Genomic DNA, 17,706 nt, shown 5'->3' on the forward strand with positions numbered 1-17,706 from the left:
GGATATGTAACAACAAGACGCAAAGTGTGTTAGTGATTTATCTGATTTATCTCAAAATGTCTGCGACATTTTGCGACATATTTACATAAATTTAAAGTCTCCCAGTCCTCTCCCCAGTCCATCGCTTCATGTTTTCGCGCGAAACCAACCACGTGATAGATTTTCTCTTTTCGACATATTTGCTTTGATGGTGAACACGAAAGCGTGTTGATTTTCACGGATTTTCTATCCACTTCTTGTTTTGTAGGTAAGTAGGACACTTCTGTGTAGTTTGTATTACTATTCTCCTTTCCTCTACCTCGCCAAAGCGGTCCAAACGACGGCAGATTGCGTTTTTTGCGGCTTGTTGATGTTCGCAAAGCCGGCATGTTAGAAAATGTACGCGTGTTTATGCCTGAGAAATGGGTTGTTATGTATCGGATTTGCATCCTATTTGAGTATAAATCCAGTGCAAGGTTAATAGAGCAGTAGGTTTTAAGTTGTGCTCTTTTAAAGCGTCTCTGGGCCTTTTTCCGAGGGCAGAATTCGGTTTGAAAAATCGTTGACAAGAGTATCGCAAACGCTGCCACTCATTTTCGTTTATATGCACGTATTAATTTGTACTTTGTCCAAAAAGGAAACAAAATTAAGCGATTAGTCCTGTCGTTTTGTATCAGCTTAAATGACATCTTTTCACAAAAGCTGAGCAAGTTCAAATCTAATTTTACGCGACGTAAAGATGGCCATTTGTCGCTTTCTGTCTGAGAAAATATGTTTCAAACATGTGCTGAATGAAAGTAAACGAATCTATTTGACTTCAGCATAAAGGATATCGGTATGTGTGCTTAAATTGTCAAAACAATTTGCTCATTGCCGCAAATATTTTCCAAAGCGCTGTCATGTGCCATCCTGAGGTTGAACTTTCGCTGAGAATTATTTTGCAAAGTTGATTTTCACCGGAAATACACTCTATCCTATTGTGGACATACGAACTTGCTATTAAAATTCTCACTTGATACTTGAGCGAAACGGTCACCCGTCGCCGGTACAAAATGCTTGAGAAAGCGTACAGATTTCGTCCTGAAACATCCTAAAATATTGTACGATGTACGCTTTCGCTTCAGTTCCTTGTACTTGTACAAAAAATTCCTGAGAAATTTCTGGCTTCCTTGAGAATTAGGTTTCAAAATTGCAAGATTTCATTGACGCGAAATCTAGACCTTAATACTCAAAACAGGAAATGTTTTTGCATATAGAAATCGTCATGTCATGCGAGGGTTTTATTTGTGTTTGCTTTTTAGCTCAGCATTGATTTGGGTGTTTGAACAATCCTGTAACTTATAACAGTTTGTGATATACAAAGCTTTGTTTTGTCTGAATAAACAATAGCAATTGGGAAAGGCTGAAAAATCTCTAGGAATGACATAATTGAATTTTAAACATTTTGACATGTGACCTCTTCTGTGTGTACTACTTTGAGTACTGTAGTATTATTGTTGTGTAAAAAACATTGAAATCTTATCTATATATCTAGCTTTTTTTAAGGCATCTTAGACTGAACTGTATAGTTCATTTAATCTAACCTTAGAATACAAATTAAATGAAAACAACACAATTTATACACAGTTTGTAAACTGCATAAACGTTATCTAAATTGTGTTGCTAAATTCTTTGTTTAATCTCAAGATAGACGAGTAATATTTCCTCAAGAATAACTGACATTGCATTTTTCCAAAGGCCTACCAGTTCATCAAATTTTTTTGGCAATGTCAATCTTTTAGGCACTCGATATAATCCTAATGTTAAACTTTACTTTTTTTTCTAGAAACATTGTATATAGTTTGTAATTATACTGTATGTTTTGGGGATGAAAGGTGGGACATCTAGCAGTAATCGGGGACAACAGAGCACCACAAAAACAGGGAAACAATCTCCTCAAGGCAAATATCAGGTGAGTAAGACATGTGCCTTACTTGCATTTAACAAGCCAAACCTCATCATAATATTTTGCAATTCATTTTAGCCAACAGCTGAGCAAGTTCAGTACGCTCAGTTATTGAATCATGATGATCCAGAATGGTTGACAGCTAAAATTCAAAAGGTAAGGTGGCTTTTGTTGTTCATCAAGTCTATATACCTGTTCTTTCTGTATTGATTTGAAATAATTTAAAAATGATTGATAATACTTTCTTATAATTATGGCGAAAGTTAGTGTTAAAAGCTTATTAAATGGTTTTTAATAACAAATTTGATTTAGCATTCTTTAAAAAGAAAATTTCAAAGTTACTTTTGAAAGAGAACCTAAGTGAACCAACTTTACCAATCCTGTGTATTATATAAATGCCTTTCCATGTATAATTTCAAACACTAGTGGTTAATCATATGACCACTGTTTGTAAATATTTTTTTTCAATCACATTTCTTTACCAGTATTTGTGGTCAATGATTGTTCATGTTATTCCAGATTGTGGAAATGACACAAAAGCCGCAAGACGAGGTTGCCATTGCTCTACATGATTGTGACAACAACATAGACTCAGCAGTCCTCAATCTTCTTGAGGGAAAATACAACCAGGTATTTAAAGTTTTCACTATTTTTCTGTTGACAGCTACAGGGATCTATGGTTCAAACCAAAATATATTGCTTTATCTCCCTCTGTCTGAAATTTGGGGTATAATTTTGGGTTTTTTACCATTAGGGGGAGTGGACAACATTTCAACCTCGCAAGAAGAAAAGCCAACCTGCGGATACCATATCGCCCGTCAATCCTAAGGATAAAACAGGAAATTCAAGGCCAGACAGAAAGGACAACAGGGAAAGGGGTGGCGGTAGTTCACAGTCTGTTGAATATAACAACAGGAGAAGTAAGTCATTAGTAGGTCAATGCAAATTATATCAGCCACTAGTGTTTCCAATTTGAACCATTGACCAATTGTTTTTAGACAAAGGACAGACAGACAGAATATCTGACAGTGCCCCCAGGCAAAATGGGCCGTTGAATAACACCAGACCACCTGGTGGTGGACGAAACAGGAACCGAGAGGACCGTGATGATCAACAGGGGGACCAAGGGGATCAGCAAGAGGATCGCAGAGGTGGCAGGGAGGGCAGGAGGGGTGATAGAGACAGTCGTCAAAGCGGAGATCGAACAGACCAATCGGATAGAAGGAGTAATTACAGAGATCGTGACAGGAATGATAGGAGTAATCGGGGTGGTAGAGGTGGTCGTGAGGATAGGTGGGATCAAAATGATAGGGGTGGAGGTGATAGGGGTGATCGTGGGGGTGAAAGGAGTGATCGTGGTGGTGTGAATAGGGGTGATCGTGACATGGATAGAGGTGATCGAGGGGACCGTGGAGGTGATCGATGGAATAGTGGAGATAGAGGTGGTGATCGGGGTGAAAAAAGATTTGGTGGCAGAGGTAAGTTGACCAGAAACATTGCAGTGATATATCTACAGTGCCATATAATGCTGGTTTGTTTAATATTAAGTATATTCATTGTATGTGAAGGTGGTTTCAACAAGCGTGGTGGTGGAATGGGTCGAGGTGGTAGAGGAGCAAGGTACAGTGTAAACATTCACAACACATTTACCCCAAGCTGAAAAGAAATTTCACCTTGAAATAATACTGTTTTAAAATTGTACCATTACCTATATGCATTTCTACAAGTCGTTTAGTGACTAGATCATTTCATTAGCGTCCTTTCTCCAATGTCATTTTTTCAGGGGATCAAGGGGAGGCAGATTTCCAAACAATAGATCAGGTGGACGAAGATTTGAACAACTGCCAAATGGACCATCGAAAGACAGCTCAGGTAGGGTGGTGAAAATAGTTTTATGAGAAGGCACGTTTGATGTTTATCATCGTCTATAAAAGTTAAAAAATTTATTCACATTGTTTGGAAAAATTTGCAGAGTTTCCATCAACTTCGGAAAGTTGGGATGCACAAACTCCGGGGAAAGATGAAAAAGGTAAAATCATTTACTTCTTGAAAATATTATGAAGAAACTGCATTTTTGAATACCACTGTTTAAAACCCTAGTTGGGTGTTCCTGGGTGCAAGGTTGTCCCCTCCATCACGCCTGTGTGACATGACGTCATTGTTTCTTACCTTTAGACTGGGGATCGTCGGAAGCGGCCGGCATCACGGAAGATTGGGGTGCGGACGACTGGGGAAACGAGGTGAGATTTTTTTTCTATCATTCGCTTGCACAAGTATGCTTTGGGTTGAAAAAAAATTCCAAGGTTAAATGTATGTACATCTCTGGTGCCTAGAAACAAAACGATACATCGAACATGCCATCCTGGGCCACGACGGAGAATGATAAGAAAACAAACACGTGGGAAACACGTGATAATCATGCTGATCAGAATCTGACGAATCACGTGAACCATCTGCCTGAATGGTAATTAAGTATTTTTTATTATCTTTTCTGGTACCGGTTGACACTCGCCTTGTTCCACTAAGTACCCGTTCATTGTCACCTTTTACCAACTCCTTCATTATCTCCCCCCATGTTATAACGGTCAAGGCCACAGTACAGGTATGCACAGTCCCCGGTCATTTTAAACTCTAAAGCCGATCACCGTAAACCAGAGTTAGTGTAAATCTTTAACTCTTTGAGGTCCAATCGAGGATTTATTTCCCCTTCATTTCAATCCGGGCTTATCGCTTATCGGGTTTGAACAAGTCGGTTAGTGAACGTTGATATATTTATCTAATATATCCCTCTACTTGTGCAGTGATGATGAAGCAATCCTCAGTTCAAAGATCGCGTCGAAAGCCTCGCCTCTGCTACAAAACCACGAGGAGCCTCCCAGGTTTTCTACCGCACCTACCGCCTCCTCGCAACCGTATCCCAGCGACGCCCCAAAATCATTCGGCCTTCCCACCGATGCACCCTCGACCACGCCCAAAGACACCGGTATAGCGAGCTTGGCGAACGCTGGGCTCACGAAGATGACCAATCACCGCCCGCCTTCGATGGACCGAGTGCATGCGTCAGCAGGTCAGGTGACCGCCAGTCAACAGCCCGCGGTCAATATGGCAGCGGATTCCGAACCACCTCAACCACAAAGGCAACAAAAAAGTCGCACGAAAAGACTACCGAAAGGACAGGTAAGGATTTGTAATCGACTTGTTTATGAGAACTATGAACACTGATTAGATTCTTTTGAACAAACATCTAATAATAATGCACTAGCGATTCACTCTCTTCAGTCATGGAGAACCCGACTTTTTATAGCCTCCCCTGTTAATGCCATCATGTATACATCGCACTTTCTTACTTGTTCAATATTCGATATTCTTGATACTAAATTTGTGTTACCTAGAAAATTGATCTAGATGTGTGGTTTTTAATTGGAGGTCCATTCTTGTAATTTTTGCATTTTCAATAACTAGGTGAAAAATGTAAATGATTGAATGTTTAGATTCCAAAACAAGCTGTTGAAATGCCGGGAAACAATGGTGGCGTGGACTCTCTTGATGTCCAGGTTTGTATTGAGATCAAAATCATATGTAGTCTTCTGCTGGAACCAGTGAAACAAATCCATAACAATCGAAACACAAGAGCAAAGCCTATTTGGCGGCTTATTCTGTAGTTCTTGAATATTTTCCTTTTACATAAAGTAATTCCTACATATAACAGATTTTTTCATTAACTTCATGTTCGTTAGCAGCAAAAGTTACGTTCAGTGTTTAGAGATCCAGTTGTATTTAGAGTTCAGTTGTCTGTAGTAGAATACGGCCGTTTCCAGACAGTGAAAAACTTGAACCAAACTTCAATATTGTTTAGTTTGGAAACCTGGAATTTGACGGCGAAATGATGACCAAAGGTAAACCCGAAGAGGCGCGAATAAGGCAGCCGAAAGAGGTGGGAAAAAAGAGACTCAAAATTTATTTTTCTTAAATATGAATGATAATGGTTCATAGAAAATAATTGGCATTTATTTCATTTATTTTGTAGGAATCGATTCCTCTTCCGCAATCTGGGTTAGTACTTGTGTTTATGTCCGTAAAGTTTCTCTTTTCATTTGGGTATCAACCATTTATTGCGTGTGGTTACTTTGTGTGATACGAAAATTATGCCCAGCATAGTCCACTTGCTTTTTTCTTGCATATCATCCAATGCATTGTCCTTCTAGGAACATGAACATCCCCCAACAAGCTTCACCAGCTGCTGTCGTCAGCACTGTTCCTTCTAATATCACGAAACCCGTACCCATGGCAACAACGTCAATGACATCGGAGAGTTCTGTCGTCGACACGTACGAACAGATGTCACCAAGACATTACGCAACGCCAGGCACACCCAGCTCAAAATCTGCCATGACTCAGGTTGGTGCGAAAATTGAAAAATATCGCATTTTAAATCTCCCGAATATACAAAAAGTATAGACTTAGCATAGAATTGGATTTTGATAGGTCCCACTAGTAGTATTACGAGTTCAGTTTATGCTTCAGATCTCATAATGCTCACTGGATTGACCTACTAAATGAAACCTGAAATTATCAATTGTTCACTTTAGATCACCCCCGAGCCCAGTCCTCGGAAAGTGAAAGCTGAGCCCCCGCGTGAACCCAAGACGCCGCCGATGTCAACGACGGCGCTTGCTAAGAAAGTCGACGTGTCGACCTCTCCTATGCCGCTGACCACAACGATGACGGCGTCGCTAGCGAAGAACAACGAAGGCGTTGCAAGTCGAGCGACCTCGTTACATTCTCAGATCGAGGCTCTCACGACCTCTGACGAGAGACTGGATGAGAGAGTCCACCAGCAAGCAGTAAGTACTATCGCGAGACTTTCGACCATGAAATTTTCAACCTATTTAATGAGAAACTAAAAAATATTATCTTTTTCTACTTACCCAACAGCCTGCCATTGGCCATTCGCCTTCACCGCACGCTGACCAAAGTGCAATGCGGTCGCGCCTCGGCGTTACCTCATCGTCAACGACCAGACCCAACCCGACGCCTGCGGGCGTAAGCCTGAGTGCATCTGGTCCTGCGGGCCCGCCGCCCGGCATCATTTCGGGTATACAGCCCGCGGCTACAGGACCGCCAAAGACTTCAAGTACGAACGTCATCAATCGACCAGCGGCTCACGGCAGTAAGTCATTACGATATACAGACAACTGTTTTGAACAAGGATATTGGGATGTCTTCACAGGTAGTTGTGCGTGTTAAACGCGTGAAAATGCGTGGAAAACGTTTACGAAAACGTTTGTGTGTGAACGAAAGTTATGCGTGGAAACGTTACTGTATTCTAAGCCTGAAGTGTGGTGACCAAATTACGATTGTCTTCGCGAAGATGTTTTCCATATTTTCGATAAAATGCGTGTTATGTGTGTGGAAGTTTGAAACGCGTGGAGTTTATTAACCATCAAATCAACATATATTCCGTGTTCAATTTTGCAATGTTTTATTCAGTATTTTTATTCAAAAGCAACGTTTTGTAAAATCGACTTTTTATTCACAATTTTATAAATTTAAATTCATTATCTGATATGATTTCCAATTTTCAATTATCATCCCATTTGTTCCTAGTCTTCCTGTGTGTTTTACATTCCACTGAAATAATATTATTTTAAATAATTCAGTACAGACTAATATTTATCTCATGCATACTTGCAGCAAAGCCGCCTAATCTACCACCGGGAGTAATGCCCCTCTACGGTATGCAACCTGCTCCTGGATTTGCTGGATTTTCGGTAAGTTTTTCGCAAAAAAATTTCTGCAATTTCTCAAAATCTATGTTTCCTTTAAACGATTAGTGTGTAGATGACTGTGTGCTATAGAGTACCCAGATTCATTGCTCATGTGTTGTCTCGATATTTCAGCCACTGGCCTACCCTCTTGACGATGTACAGATGTTGCAGCGAATGCAAATGGTAAAGGTGTCCTCCTTTGTTTGCTTTGCCACATTTCAAAGATATATAAACGTATATTTTTATTCCTTTTAGCCCCCCTATGGCTACGATATACCTTTCCCCGTGACTGGACGTGACGGCGTGCAAAACGCTTACTCAGGTAGGGACTTCGCTCTTTGGACTGGCTTCACTCCCCCCCCCGTGACATGTCGCTCCACTTGTATTGATCTCATTTCGCAGCACTGTCGACTCACCCCCACCCCCTCCCCGGTTTAAACTAACTGTATCTTTACTGTTAGGCGCAGACGTCAAGTACAACAGGAACGACACCTCCTCGCCTGTGCCTTCGACCCTCACCGCTGGACCGCATGGACAGCAGGCGACTCCGTTTATCAACACGCATGCGCAATTACATCCGTTTGGCTTCGCGAGTAACCTGGCTTTCTATCATGGCGGTGGAATGATACACGGCATGCCGTACACGGCACAGATGTACCAAGTATGCAAGTTTTGTGAAGGTTTGCGACTTTTGACAGATCTTTTTTAAAACCTCACGGTTCACGTTCTTCTTGCTTAGCTTCCTGCGAAAGGACCTGGCGTTACAACACAGTTTCAACAGACCTTTGCCAACCAGCTTGGTCCGCACTACACGTCAGGTACACAATTGTGAATTTTTTAAGAAACTGAGGTGTTGTGGGGGAAAGATAATTTGCAATATTTTGGTTCCCAACTGTAGCGAGTTTACCCGATTCGAGATGTTTATAAGTTTAGTGTACTGCAAAAGTTTTGCCCATTTCGTAATGAGTCTGCTGTCGAGGAAGAAATTTCGAAAACTGTTTTAACAAAAGCATAACGACGTATTGATTAAGATCAATCGTCTTGTCTCCGATGTCATAACTAAGCCAGACAATATAATTTAAGGATACGACGGCTTGTCAAGTACGCATGACTTTGGTAAACAAGGATATCAGCACCCGGCACAAAGTAAAGCCAATCCAGGTGAGAAAACGCCTCTCTCAAACACTGCCTGCTTTTGTGGGTAATTTACAGACGAATTGCTCTTCTTGAGCTTCTGACTACTTGTTTGTACATTGCTGATGGTAAATTTTCAATGAATATCGTTTTAGTGAGTGGAAGTACTCCAAGCAACAGCGCGTCAGATTTGTCAACGGCATATAAGCCACAGGTCAGCATTACTATACTATGGTGGTAGAACACGTATTACGACTGTTTGGTTAAGTTTCAAGTTAAATCTTAGAATTTGATGAAGTTTGATCGAGTCTTAAGATTAGATAAAGTTTGATCATTTCCAGGAACTCAGACCTGAATGAAGTCTTTCATAGGCTGTACCTTGAATGCAGTCTGAAATATCACTTTTATGCCAACGTCATTTATTTCAAATACATAGTTTGCCGACAAAGGTTATCTGAGTGGAACACCGCCGCCATTGAATATTTCATTGCCAGGACAAGGTCACCAACCTCATCCTGCAGGTTTCCCAATCATGCCTGTCTTAGCGCCGACCCAACACCCCCCGTCGCTCTTCCCGAGCCATCATCTCTCGCATCAACAACAATTGGACAACCTGAACCAAAACCGGGGGGCGCAGAATCAAGGCAAAGTTTCGCAGAACAAGTCTCACCATGCCCCGTCGATATATCCTCCTCACCAGCCATTTTGGTCAGGAACAAATTGATCCCCCCCAACCCGTGGAAAAAGTGTGCCTCGTGAACCCGGACCCCCTCGAATTAAACATTTTTGTGGTGTAATGTGTAGGAATTTAATGCCGCCCCGACTGTTTCTCGTTTTTGAAAGAATATTTCTATACTTGGAGAAATGATGTGTAAATTATATGTAAATTTCCCATTTGACTGCATTGTAACTTAGTATTGCGACGGATTTTGCAATACGGCGTATTATAAACAATGTGTGTGTGTTTCGTGACGTCCTTACTGTTTGATACTATTAAAACAAAGACTGGAATTTATTAAACAAATACAGAGTACATATCTTCGCACTAAAGAGATGCAGAAAATAAAGAAATTTCAAATGAACTTTGAGATATATTTGTCAAATGAACTTTGAGATATATTGTGTCTTTAAACGCTTCCCTTGTCAAGGCGCTTATATAGTAGCTATAATAACTACTAAGCGCCTTGTTAATAACGCATGGAAAATTACGCTTTTGCGGAATGCTGTAAACATTCGTTTTCTATAGCCTTCGACCTAATTTTCTTTGTCGTAAAGGTCATCGCTTTTGCTACAAACTTTTTTACAACAAGTCAGCTGCTTCAAGTCATAATTGTGGAGACAGAAGACTTGCGAAAGACTGTATTTTTCTGTAACAATTTGTGCGTCCGATTTCTCCATTCAATGGATTTTTAACAAATAACAATGTCGAAGAATTGCCAGAGGGTAGTAGACGCGCGTTATTATTGGTAGACTGGTTATGACTACCACAATGCAATGCGAAGCCCGAAAACGCTCCCATGAGGCATGTCGGGTAGCGGTTGGTCATGTGACTTGTGTTTTGAAAATTTGTCAAGGAAGAGAAGCACTTTGGAGATTTTCCTCAATTATTTTAACCTTTTTTGGCCTCTAAACCTGGTAATTCCCTCTACATATATCGTTTATACACTCTTAGATATATATTCGTGTATTTTGAATACATTTTATACTTCCTTTGCATGTAATTTTTCGTTCGATTGCTTCAGAAAATTGTGGCCTACAGCATATTGCCCGCTGCTGACGACATGCTGAGCTCCCTTTTCGTCGATTTGTCGTTTGTGTTTCAGTTTAATAGACAGAAGATTAGCTTAGATTTACTTTTCAGAAGCAATTGAGATGAAACTGAATATTACCTCGTTTTCTAAGGGGAAATTTCAAGTATCCAAATATTGGGCCTTCACTTAAGTTTTCATGTTCGGACAGGCCCAATTACGTACTTCGGATTCATCAAAAATACCTGTATTCCACAGGTAAACTTATTGAAGCAATCTTTCGATATTTTGGGATTAAACATGCATTAAAACTTGGGGAGATTTTACATTTCTCTAAAAATGTAAAGTTTTGACTATAGAAGGTGGTATCATGTTTCATTAGCACTATTGATATTTGTTCTGGTCATTCAGGGTACACATTTGCACATCCAGTTACAAGATTTACTATAGTTTGTTCTGATACATCACATCAAAGCGGACATATGGTGTGGGCACCCATTTACGAATGTGTCATAATTACTTTTATTCATCATTTTCACGTTAAACTTAGAAATTTCCAACCACAAGCTGGAACTTCCAAATGTTGCAGTGTGACATTGTACAATATATACCATTTAATTTTCACAGAAAAAATTTTAGAACAAATGCTACTTGAATTTACATCCCTTCCAATGGTCTTTCATTAATGTACCAACAGTTGTGCATCCTAAAATGAGAATTATCCAACATTGTGGCTCATAAAGTGAAACTTGATACTGTGTCTGTATACTGTTATACGGTGCTTTTCAATATGGTCAAATGAATCAAAATTACCCAAGACATAACATTTTTAGGATATCAAAATTGCATGATCTATTGGGATCACATTGATGTGGTAACAGAAAAGCATTGATTAATACTAATGTGCTTTTATTTCGTTTTAAAAGGGCCATTTTCAAGACACTCTGTCTGTGGTAGCTTAGGTCATTATGGCATCCAGTGAAGTCCCAGTACCAACAACAGAAAGTGCACCAGTAGAAAGTATGTATGGTTTTTATTATCATATTTGATATGCTGGTTGTATGTTGTGCTCTCAAATTGGACATTTCTTATTCCAAACTAGCTGAGACATATGACAACAACCAGACCTATGATGACCAGAGTTATGAAAATCCAAGCTTTTCCAACAAGCGTCCAGTTGATGAATCAGATGGATATGAACAGCATGTAACAAAAAGAATGCGTGTAGAAGCTGGTGAAGGACCAAACACCATTCTCAGGATTTTGGTGAACAGCAAAGTATGTAATGTTGGTGTTTAAATGAGTCTGGTAAAAACATATCCAATTCATTAATGGTATTTTCTTTGTATCTTTTTAGGATGCTGGTGGTATTATTGGAAAGGTTAGTAATGGTATTGTCTAACTGAAACATTTCCATGTGACTGCAAACCAATATAAGCAAAGTGGAAATTTTCTACATACCGTACCAATGATTAAATCTTTGAATTCCAAAATTGTCATCTCAGACCCAAAAAATCTTGGGAAAGATCTAACTGTTAAGTCCTAAATGGTCACACAAGCCCTGTATCCGCAATCCACCAATTTGTGTTATAAATAAAATGTAATTAATCAAAAGCGAAAGATTCCACCTTATGGAAACCAATTAAGTTTTAAAGGTCCCTAAGTTTCATCTTTATTACCAAATAATTGAAATTGCAATGTTTTTTTTCTTTGTTTAGGGAGGTTCAAATATCAAGCGACTGAGAGAACAGGTACTGTACTGTATATTATCATCAAGCTCTACGCTTGCAAGCTATCAACTGTGGTGGCATGTGACACGGTCATGTTTAACCTTGTTGACTTGCATTTCTTCATACTAAATGTATTTGCTTGTTTTTTCTTTAATGCCCTGCCCTGCGAATACTTGATGCCCGGTTCTTGCCCTTGTACGTGCTTGAACCTTTGGATGAACTCTGAATGAAATCTCCTCCCTGGATTATTCGCCAACCCTGTCTGTTCACGCATAATGCCCATTCTGAACACACCCTGGTCCCGCAGTTCAAAGCCACAGTCAATATCCCCGACACAAGTTGCCCAGAGCGGTATGTCCCGTTATACTCCCTCCTTCCCAGGAGTTCGTGCTGTTGCATTAGTCAATTACATTGGAATGTAGTTTGTTTTGTGGACTGTTTTGACGGTTGAAGGGTTCCCTTGTATTGTTGATTTGGTTGAAACACAACTTGCACGAATTTCGAGTGGAAATCTACTCAAGAATGCACATCTTTTAACAAACTTTGGAAAGAGTCTTTAAAAATCAGATTGGTTGAAAAACATATGATGTAATATATCATTTGATGATATATCATATACTGTTATACAGTTTATTCGTTTTATTCCTGGTATATTTCTATGCCAAACTGCAGTCTTGTTGATGGCAATCATCAATTTATGAAAATATGAATGAAGAAAGATATGAGCTTTTTTAAAGTTTCAATTTTCATTCTTAATACACACAATTATAAATTGATATATTTTAACACTCTGGGTGAATTGCACATTTACGGGGTATAATATCCACTCTTGTGTTAGATAAAATCCTTCCTTTTTCAGAGTGCTGAGCATCAATGCTGTCCTTGGTTCAGCTTTAACAATCTTACATGAATGCATTCCCAAGATATGCGAGGTAGGTTGTTGCAATATTCAGCATGAACATGCTACCTTAGATTTTCATAATCTGAAAAACTAAAATTACCATTCCAGTCTCAACTGCGAGTAAACCCTCGCGATGACCCGGAGATTCAGATGCTGGTACAACAGAGTCAGGCTGGAAGTATCATTGGACGCGGTGGATCCAAAATAAAGAGTTTAAGAGAGGTAGGTCTGCCTCATAATTGTACTAAAAAGATTGTTGCTATATCCATTTAAACCACATTGTTTGGCCTGCCTCTGCCTCAGTCTATGATGCCCGACCTAGTATTATTGCTTCACCACATCATCAAAATATTTTTTGGAATCTTTTAAACTGAGTCATAGCACAACAATACTGCCTGTCCTATAAAATATTTTCAAGGTTTTAACAGATTTTTTATTCTTGAAATAGGCTACAAAGACAAATGTAAAGGTAAATATCATGTTGATTTTTGCCACAACTATTAAACATGGGAGATTTTTTCTCAGTCAGTGTGACATTCAGCATCTGTTTAATTTCTGTCGGCCAAAAAATGGATGTTTTCTGTATCTGTGTTTCAAAAATTCCCACGTTTGTTTCAGGTTTTCCCTGATTGTCTTCCTGAATCCTCAGAAAGAATTGTGGCCATTCAAGGTACTATATGATGATTTCATTGATTTTTCGCGCCTTTCTATTGAAATACGTTTCAACCATATTTGTCAGGAACACCTGATCACATTGTCGACTGCGTTCAAAATATCTGTGAAACATTAAGAGAGGTAAGAGCAAAATGTTTCTAAAAAATATTCAGAAATTGAGAAAGATGACGGAATAATGCTTTGAACGAACCAACCAGCCAGTAAAATAATGGAGTTCATGTTTACAGCTCCCAATAAAGTTATGAAAATAGATATTAAGACTATGTGAACACGGTAACGTTTTCAAGCGTTTTCACATTCGTTTTTATGCTAAGCGGTTTCAAACACCCATTCAATGTACAATAAAAGTTTAAGCTATTTTAACATATTAGGCAAATTTTTCTTGGACATATTAGGCAAATTTTAAAATATAATTATTAGGCAAATTTTTCTTAGACAAAAACGATTTTGAAAGCGCTCGAAAACGACGCTCGTGTGCGTACATAATTAAATTGTAGTACAATTCTTTTTCATATCCATCCAGACACCGACCAAAGGCCAGATCAACCTTTACGATCCCAGCCAAGTTGGTTCGTTCCACGGTGATTTCGGCGGTTTTCACCAAGGTGGAGGGTTCGGACGTGGGGGCCGAGGACGCGGTGGCAGAGGAGGGCGAGGTAGAGGTGGGGGGAGAGTGTATACTGGACGTAGTGGAAATAGCGGTGGAGGTGGTCCAAACTTTGGACCCGGGCCCATGGAAGGGGGGCCACCCCCTGGAGGAATGTTTGGTGGAGGGCAAATGGTGAGTATACATAATTTTATATATATATATATATATATATATATATATATATATATATATAATATATATATATATATATATATATATATATATATATATATGTCCTTTTCACGAACCTATCCTTCAGTATATGAATATTTTTTGTAAGAGTGCAACATATAGTATATTCAGGTAAATATAAGTAAACAAATATATACGCTTCTAGCCCGGTGATTTTCCTGTGGACAACTTCAACGCGAATCCCGGGGCGCAACAATTTGATCCAAACAGCACCACAACACAAGTTACCATCCCGAAAGATGTAAGATTTACAGTTCTTAACACATCAGATCCTAAAAAAGATCACAGATCAGATCCTAAAAAAACTTTCATTTTCAGCTGGCTGGGTCTATCATTGGTCCTGGTGGGAACAGAATTAACCGAATCAGGTATAAAGTCGTGCTTTTATCTTCTTTTTTCTTCCAACGGACAGTTGTCTGTATTTTTTTTCCTAAAGTCGCTTTTCATGGTATAATGGGTACATGTTTGGCAAGAATACCTTTTTGATGAATCAAGTCAAGAGTTCTTGTGACTGGTTTGTGTGCTATAGTATTCAGTATGAGTGACGATGGTTAAAATATTCTTACCAGGCGCGATACGGGTGCCAATATCAAGATTGACGAACCAATGCCTGGTTCCAACGACCGAATTATAACAATCAGTGGAACACAAGATCAGATCAACCACGGTCAATATTTGATGCAAAAATGGTTTGTATATTTCGCACTTAATTATATAACCATGTCTACTTTTAAACCTGGTGATGGTTGGTAAGGATTTTGGTAGGCCAATACCTTTGATTATGATTGTCTCTTAAGAAACAATTTTTCCTTGTGACTGCTAGTATTTCACTATCAATGGTCATTCAATGCATGGCATATGACCAAAAATATACCACATTTATTTAAATACTATTTATTTAATCAACATCACATTTATTGAGACAATCAACATCACATTTATTGAGACAAGCAATTCACTTAATTTTACATGTTTTGCAATACATAATACATAAATCACGTGAATTATATATTTATTCCTTTTGCTGATATTGTGTGACAAAGTGGTTTTTATTGAAAGGGATCTCATTCGTGTTGTATACTTTCAGCGTTCGTGAATATTCTGGCAAGAAGTTTTAAGTTTTGGCCTTCCCATCTCGAACAGTGTAAATAAATGACTTCAAATGAAGAGCTGAAGACGAGACCGTTCGTGCTTCGTTTACAAGCACCGATTTTAGTTACCCAGAGTCTTATATAGTTGTATTCTCGTCTTTTACTTTATGTATCCATAAGTGAAGTGAATAAACGTGGTGTTACACCTATATGTGTTTCGGAGTGAAGTCTACACGGCCTGCATATCCGCAATAGATTCGCAAAAATGGCGGCGGTGTGCGGAGGGGCGATGTATGAAAAAATTGTAGTGTCGTGCGGAATGGGAGTTAGCTATTACTGCATATTGTTTGAGCCAGGGTTATTTCATAAACAACTTTAATTTCATTTAAAATTACATAAAAAGAGTATAATATTCCTTAAAAAAAATTTAGAAACCAGAGGTTATTTCTTCAGTCATGAGTAAGTTCTAAGTGGACTGCATAAGTATTCATGTCAAATCGAATGTCATTGTTCCATTTAGTCATAGTTAATAGAATGATGTAGTCAAACTAGTATTTAATTTTCCTTTCCTCTTTCGTATTAATATCAATATTGTTCGCTTTATTATGTCATTTAAGAAATTTTCAAGACAGTTATCCAACGATTTCCCATAAAATTAACGTATGCAGTACAATCACGTGATCTATATCTATAACAAGAGGAAATTTCGTTTTTGTTAAATATGCTGATTGCAGCATATTTGTTTACATTTTCAGTAAGCCAATCAGAATGCATAAATCTTGACTACTTCCGATAAGAAGTTACATCATTTGCCATTTTACATGAAGTATTAAAAATCTAGGAATTCTGATTGGCTCTGCCTGAAAATGCAAACAAATGTGCGGATTTGTTCAAAACGAAATTCTTCCTTGTTATAATACCTATACTATATAGGTAAATTACATGATTTATGGATTAGGTGGAATAATAGTGCATTGTTCTAGCTTGAAAGGTACAGTGTCACCTTTGGCTTTACTTTAGTAAGGGACAGGAGGGGGTATTAGGGTAGCTCTTGTCAGGGGGGTTGGATTACCTGTAGAAGGTAGAGGAATTACATTCTCATGGGCAACAAGGCGTAGGTTGAGGGTTACTGCCAGGGATGCGTCAATGGGGAAACCTTTACCGGATGCGTTAATTGGGAAACCTTTACCGCTTCGAAACGTTTGCTTGCTTTCGCCCTCCAAGCTTGTTGCTCCAGCTCTCAATTCGCCTACTTTCTTTGTAGTTGTATTCTTAACACCCGTGCGAAAGCCACCGATTGCACCAATATTGACGTTGACTCGCGACCCGTCACGTATACCATACTCAGCAAGTTTCACCTTTCTCTTCCCCAAAGGTTTGCAGTTGATCATCGCGGTCACAGAAGCGTTAAGAAACAATTCAGAGACCATTTCATAGAAATCAACATCGGTTGCCTCTGTGGAACAAGATAGTACTTGGGCTTTTTCACCGGATGCCACGCAAGTGATTTTCATATCTGCTTTCTCGGGTGTAAATTTGACTTGAATTACGCCATTTTTTTCATTACGCCACTTGTTGATACCAGATCCGTCTGGTGCATCGTGTATGGCGAAGAATTTAAACTTCTCTCCCACTCTTGACGGCCGCTCTATCGTCGACTTCTGTTTAGGGCGAAAAATGATTCCCTCAGGAAACATTTCGTAGCCGTCAATCTGAATGTTGATCAGGCATCGATGGTTGTTATTGTTGATCAAAGTCAGGCAATAGTTCGACCCACTTCTAACTTCAACGTATTCGCCTTGACTTGAATCAAAATGACGACCGCCTTCAACAGAAACGCTGTAGCCATCTTTCTCGAGACGGTTATCTGATTTTGGCTTCAAAGGAAATTTTG

General features: G+C 39.1%; 2 protein-coding genes across 2 annotated transcripts; both read left to right on the top strand.

The window, feature by feature from the left end:
* The first annotated feature begins 159 nt into the window (after window positions 1-159).
* Window positions 160-9,908, top strand: LOC114522591 (ubiquitin-associated protein 2-like). Its single transcript, XM_028543323.1, has 26 exons — window positions 160-247; window positions 1,805-1,930; window positions 2,003-2,080; window positions 2,444-2,554; window positions 2,679-2,844; window positions 2,923-3,402; window positions 3,493-3,544; window positions 3,708-3,796; window positions 3,897-3,953; window positions 4,100-4,164; window positions 4,258-4,388; window positions 4,726-5,101; window positions 5,416-5,478; window positions 5,781-5,858; window positions 5,952-5,977; window positions 6,130-6,322; window positions 6,514-6,768; window positions 6,860-7,094; window positions 7,619-7,695; window positions 7,825-7,875; window positions 7,948-8,014; window positions 8,154-8,353; window positions 8,432-8,510; window positions 8,776-8,853; window positions 8,982-9,040; window positions 9,263-9,908. Exons 2-26 carry the CDS (start codon window positions 1,847-1,849, stop codon window positions 9,548-9,550), a joined length of 3,438 nt encoding a protein of 1,145 aa, XP_028399124.1. The 5' UTR covers window positions 160-247; window positions 1,805-1,846; the 3' UTR covers window positions 9,551-9,908.
* Window positions 9,909-10,357: 449 nt separating this feature from the next.
* On the top strand, window positions 10,358-16,015 carry LOC114522554 (heterogeneous nuclear ribonucleoprotein K-like). Its single transcript, XM_028543270.1, has 16 exons — window positions 10,358-10,461; window positions 11,501-11,594; window positions 11,677-11,852; window positions 11,932-11,955; window positions 12,293-12,325; window positions 12,612-12,655; window positions 13,164-13,236; window positions 13,314-13,427; window positions 13,654-13,674; window positions 13,824-13,875; window positions 13,945-14,000; window positions 14,404-14,661; window positions 14,867-14,962; window positions 15,040-15,089; window positions 15,291-15,410; window positions 15,809-16,015. Exons 2-16 carry the CDS (start codon window positions 11,543-11,545, stop codon window positions 15,837-15,839), a joined length of 1,200 nt encoding a protein of 399 aa, XP_028399071.1. The 5' UTR covers window positions 10,358-10,461; window positions 11,501-11,542; the 3' UTR covers window positions 15,840-16,015.
* The last annotated feature ends 1,691 nt before the right edge of the window (window positions 16,016-17,706 follow it).

This window comes from Dendronephthya gigantea, unplaced genomic scaffold (assembly GCF_004324835.1).
Source record: "Dendronephthya gigantea isolate DGI-Jeju-01 unplaced genomic scaffold, DenGig_1.0 000023F, whole genome shotgun sequence".
Lineage (NCBI taxonomy): Eukaryota > Metazoa > Cnidaria > Anthozoa > Malacalcyonacea > Nephtheidae > Dendronephthya > Dendronephthya gigantea.

What these genes read in the sequence shown, in the direction of transcription:
- LOC114522554 (XM_028543270.1), top strand. Translation starts at nt 11,543, where the DNA reads ATGGCATCCAGTGAAGTCCCAGTACCAACAACAGAAAGTGCACCAGTA. An exon ending in GGATTTTGGTGAACAGCAAA is followed by an intron (nt 11,853 to 11,931) that starts GTATGTAATGTT and finishes GTATCTTTTTAG; the next exon opens with GATGCTGGTGGTATTATTGG. An exon ending in GCATTCCCAAGATATGCGAG is followed by an intron (nt 13,237 to 13,313) that starts GTAGGTTGTTGC and finishes TTACCATTCCAG; the next exon opens with TCTCAACTGCGAGTAAACCC.
- LOC114522591 (XM_028543323.1), top strand. Translation starts at nt 1,847, where the DNA reads ATGAAAGGTGGGACATCTAGCAGTAATCGGGGACAACAGAGCACCACA. An exon ending in TGAATATAACAACAGGAGAA is followed by an intron (nt 2,845 to 2,922) that starts GTAAGTCATTAG and finishes AATTGTTTTTAG; the next exon opens with ACAAAGGACAGACAGACAGA. An exon ending in CTGGATTTGCTGGATTTTCG is followed by an intron (nt 7,696 to 7,824) that starts GTAAGTTTTTCG and finishes TCGATATTTCAG; the next exon opens with CCACTGGCCTACCCTCTTGA.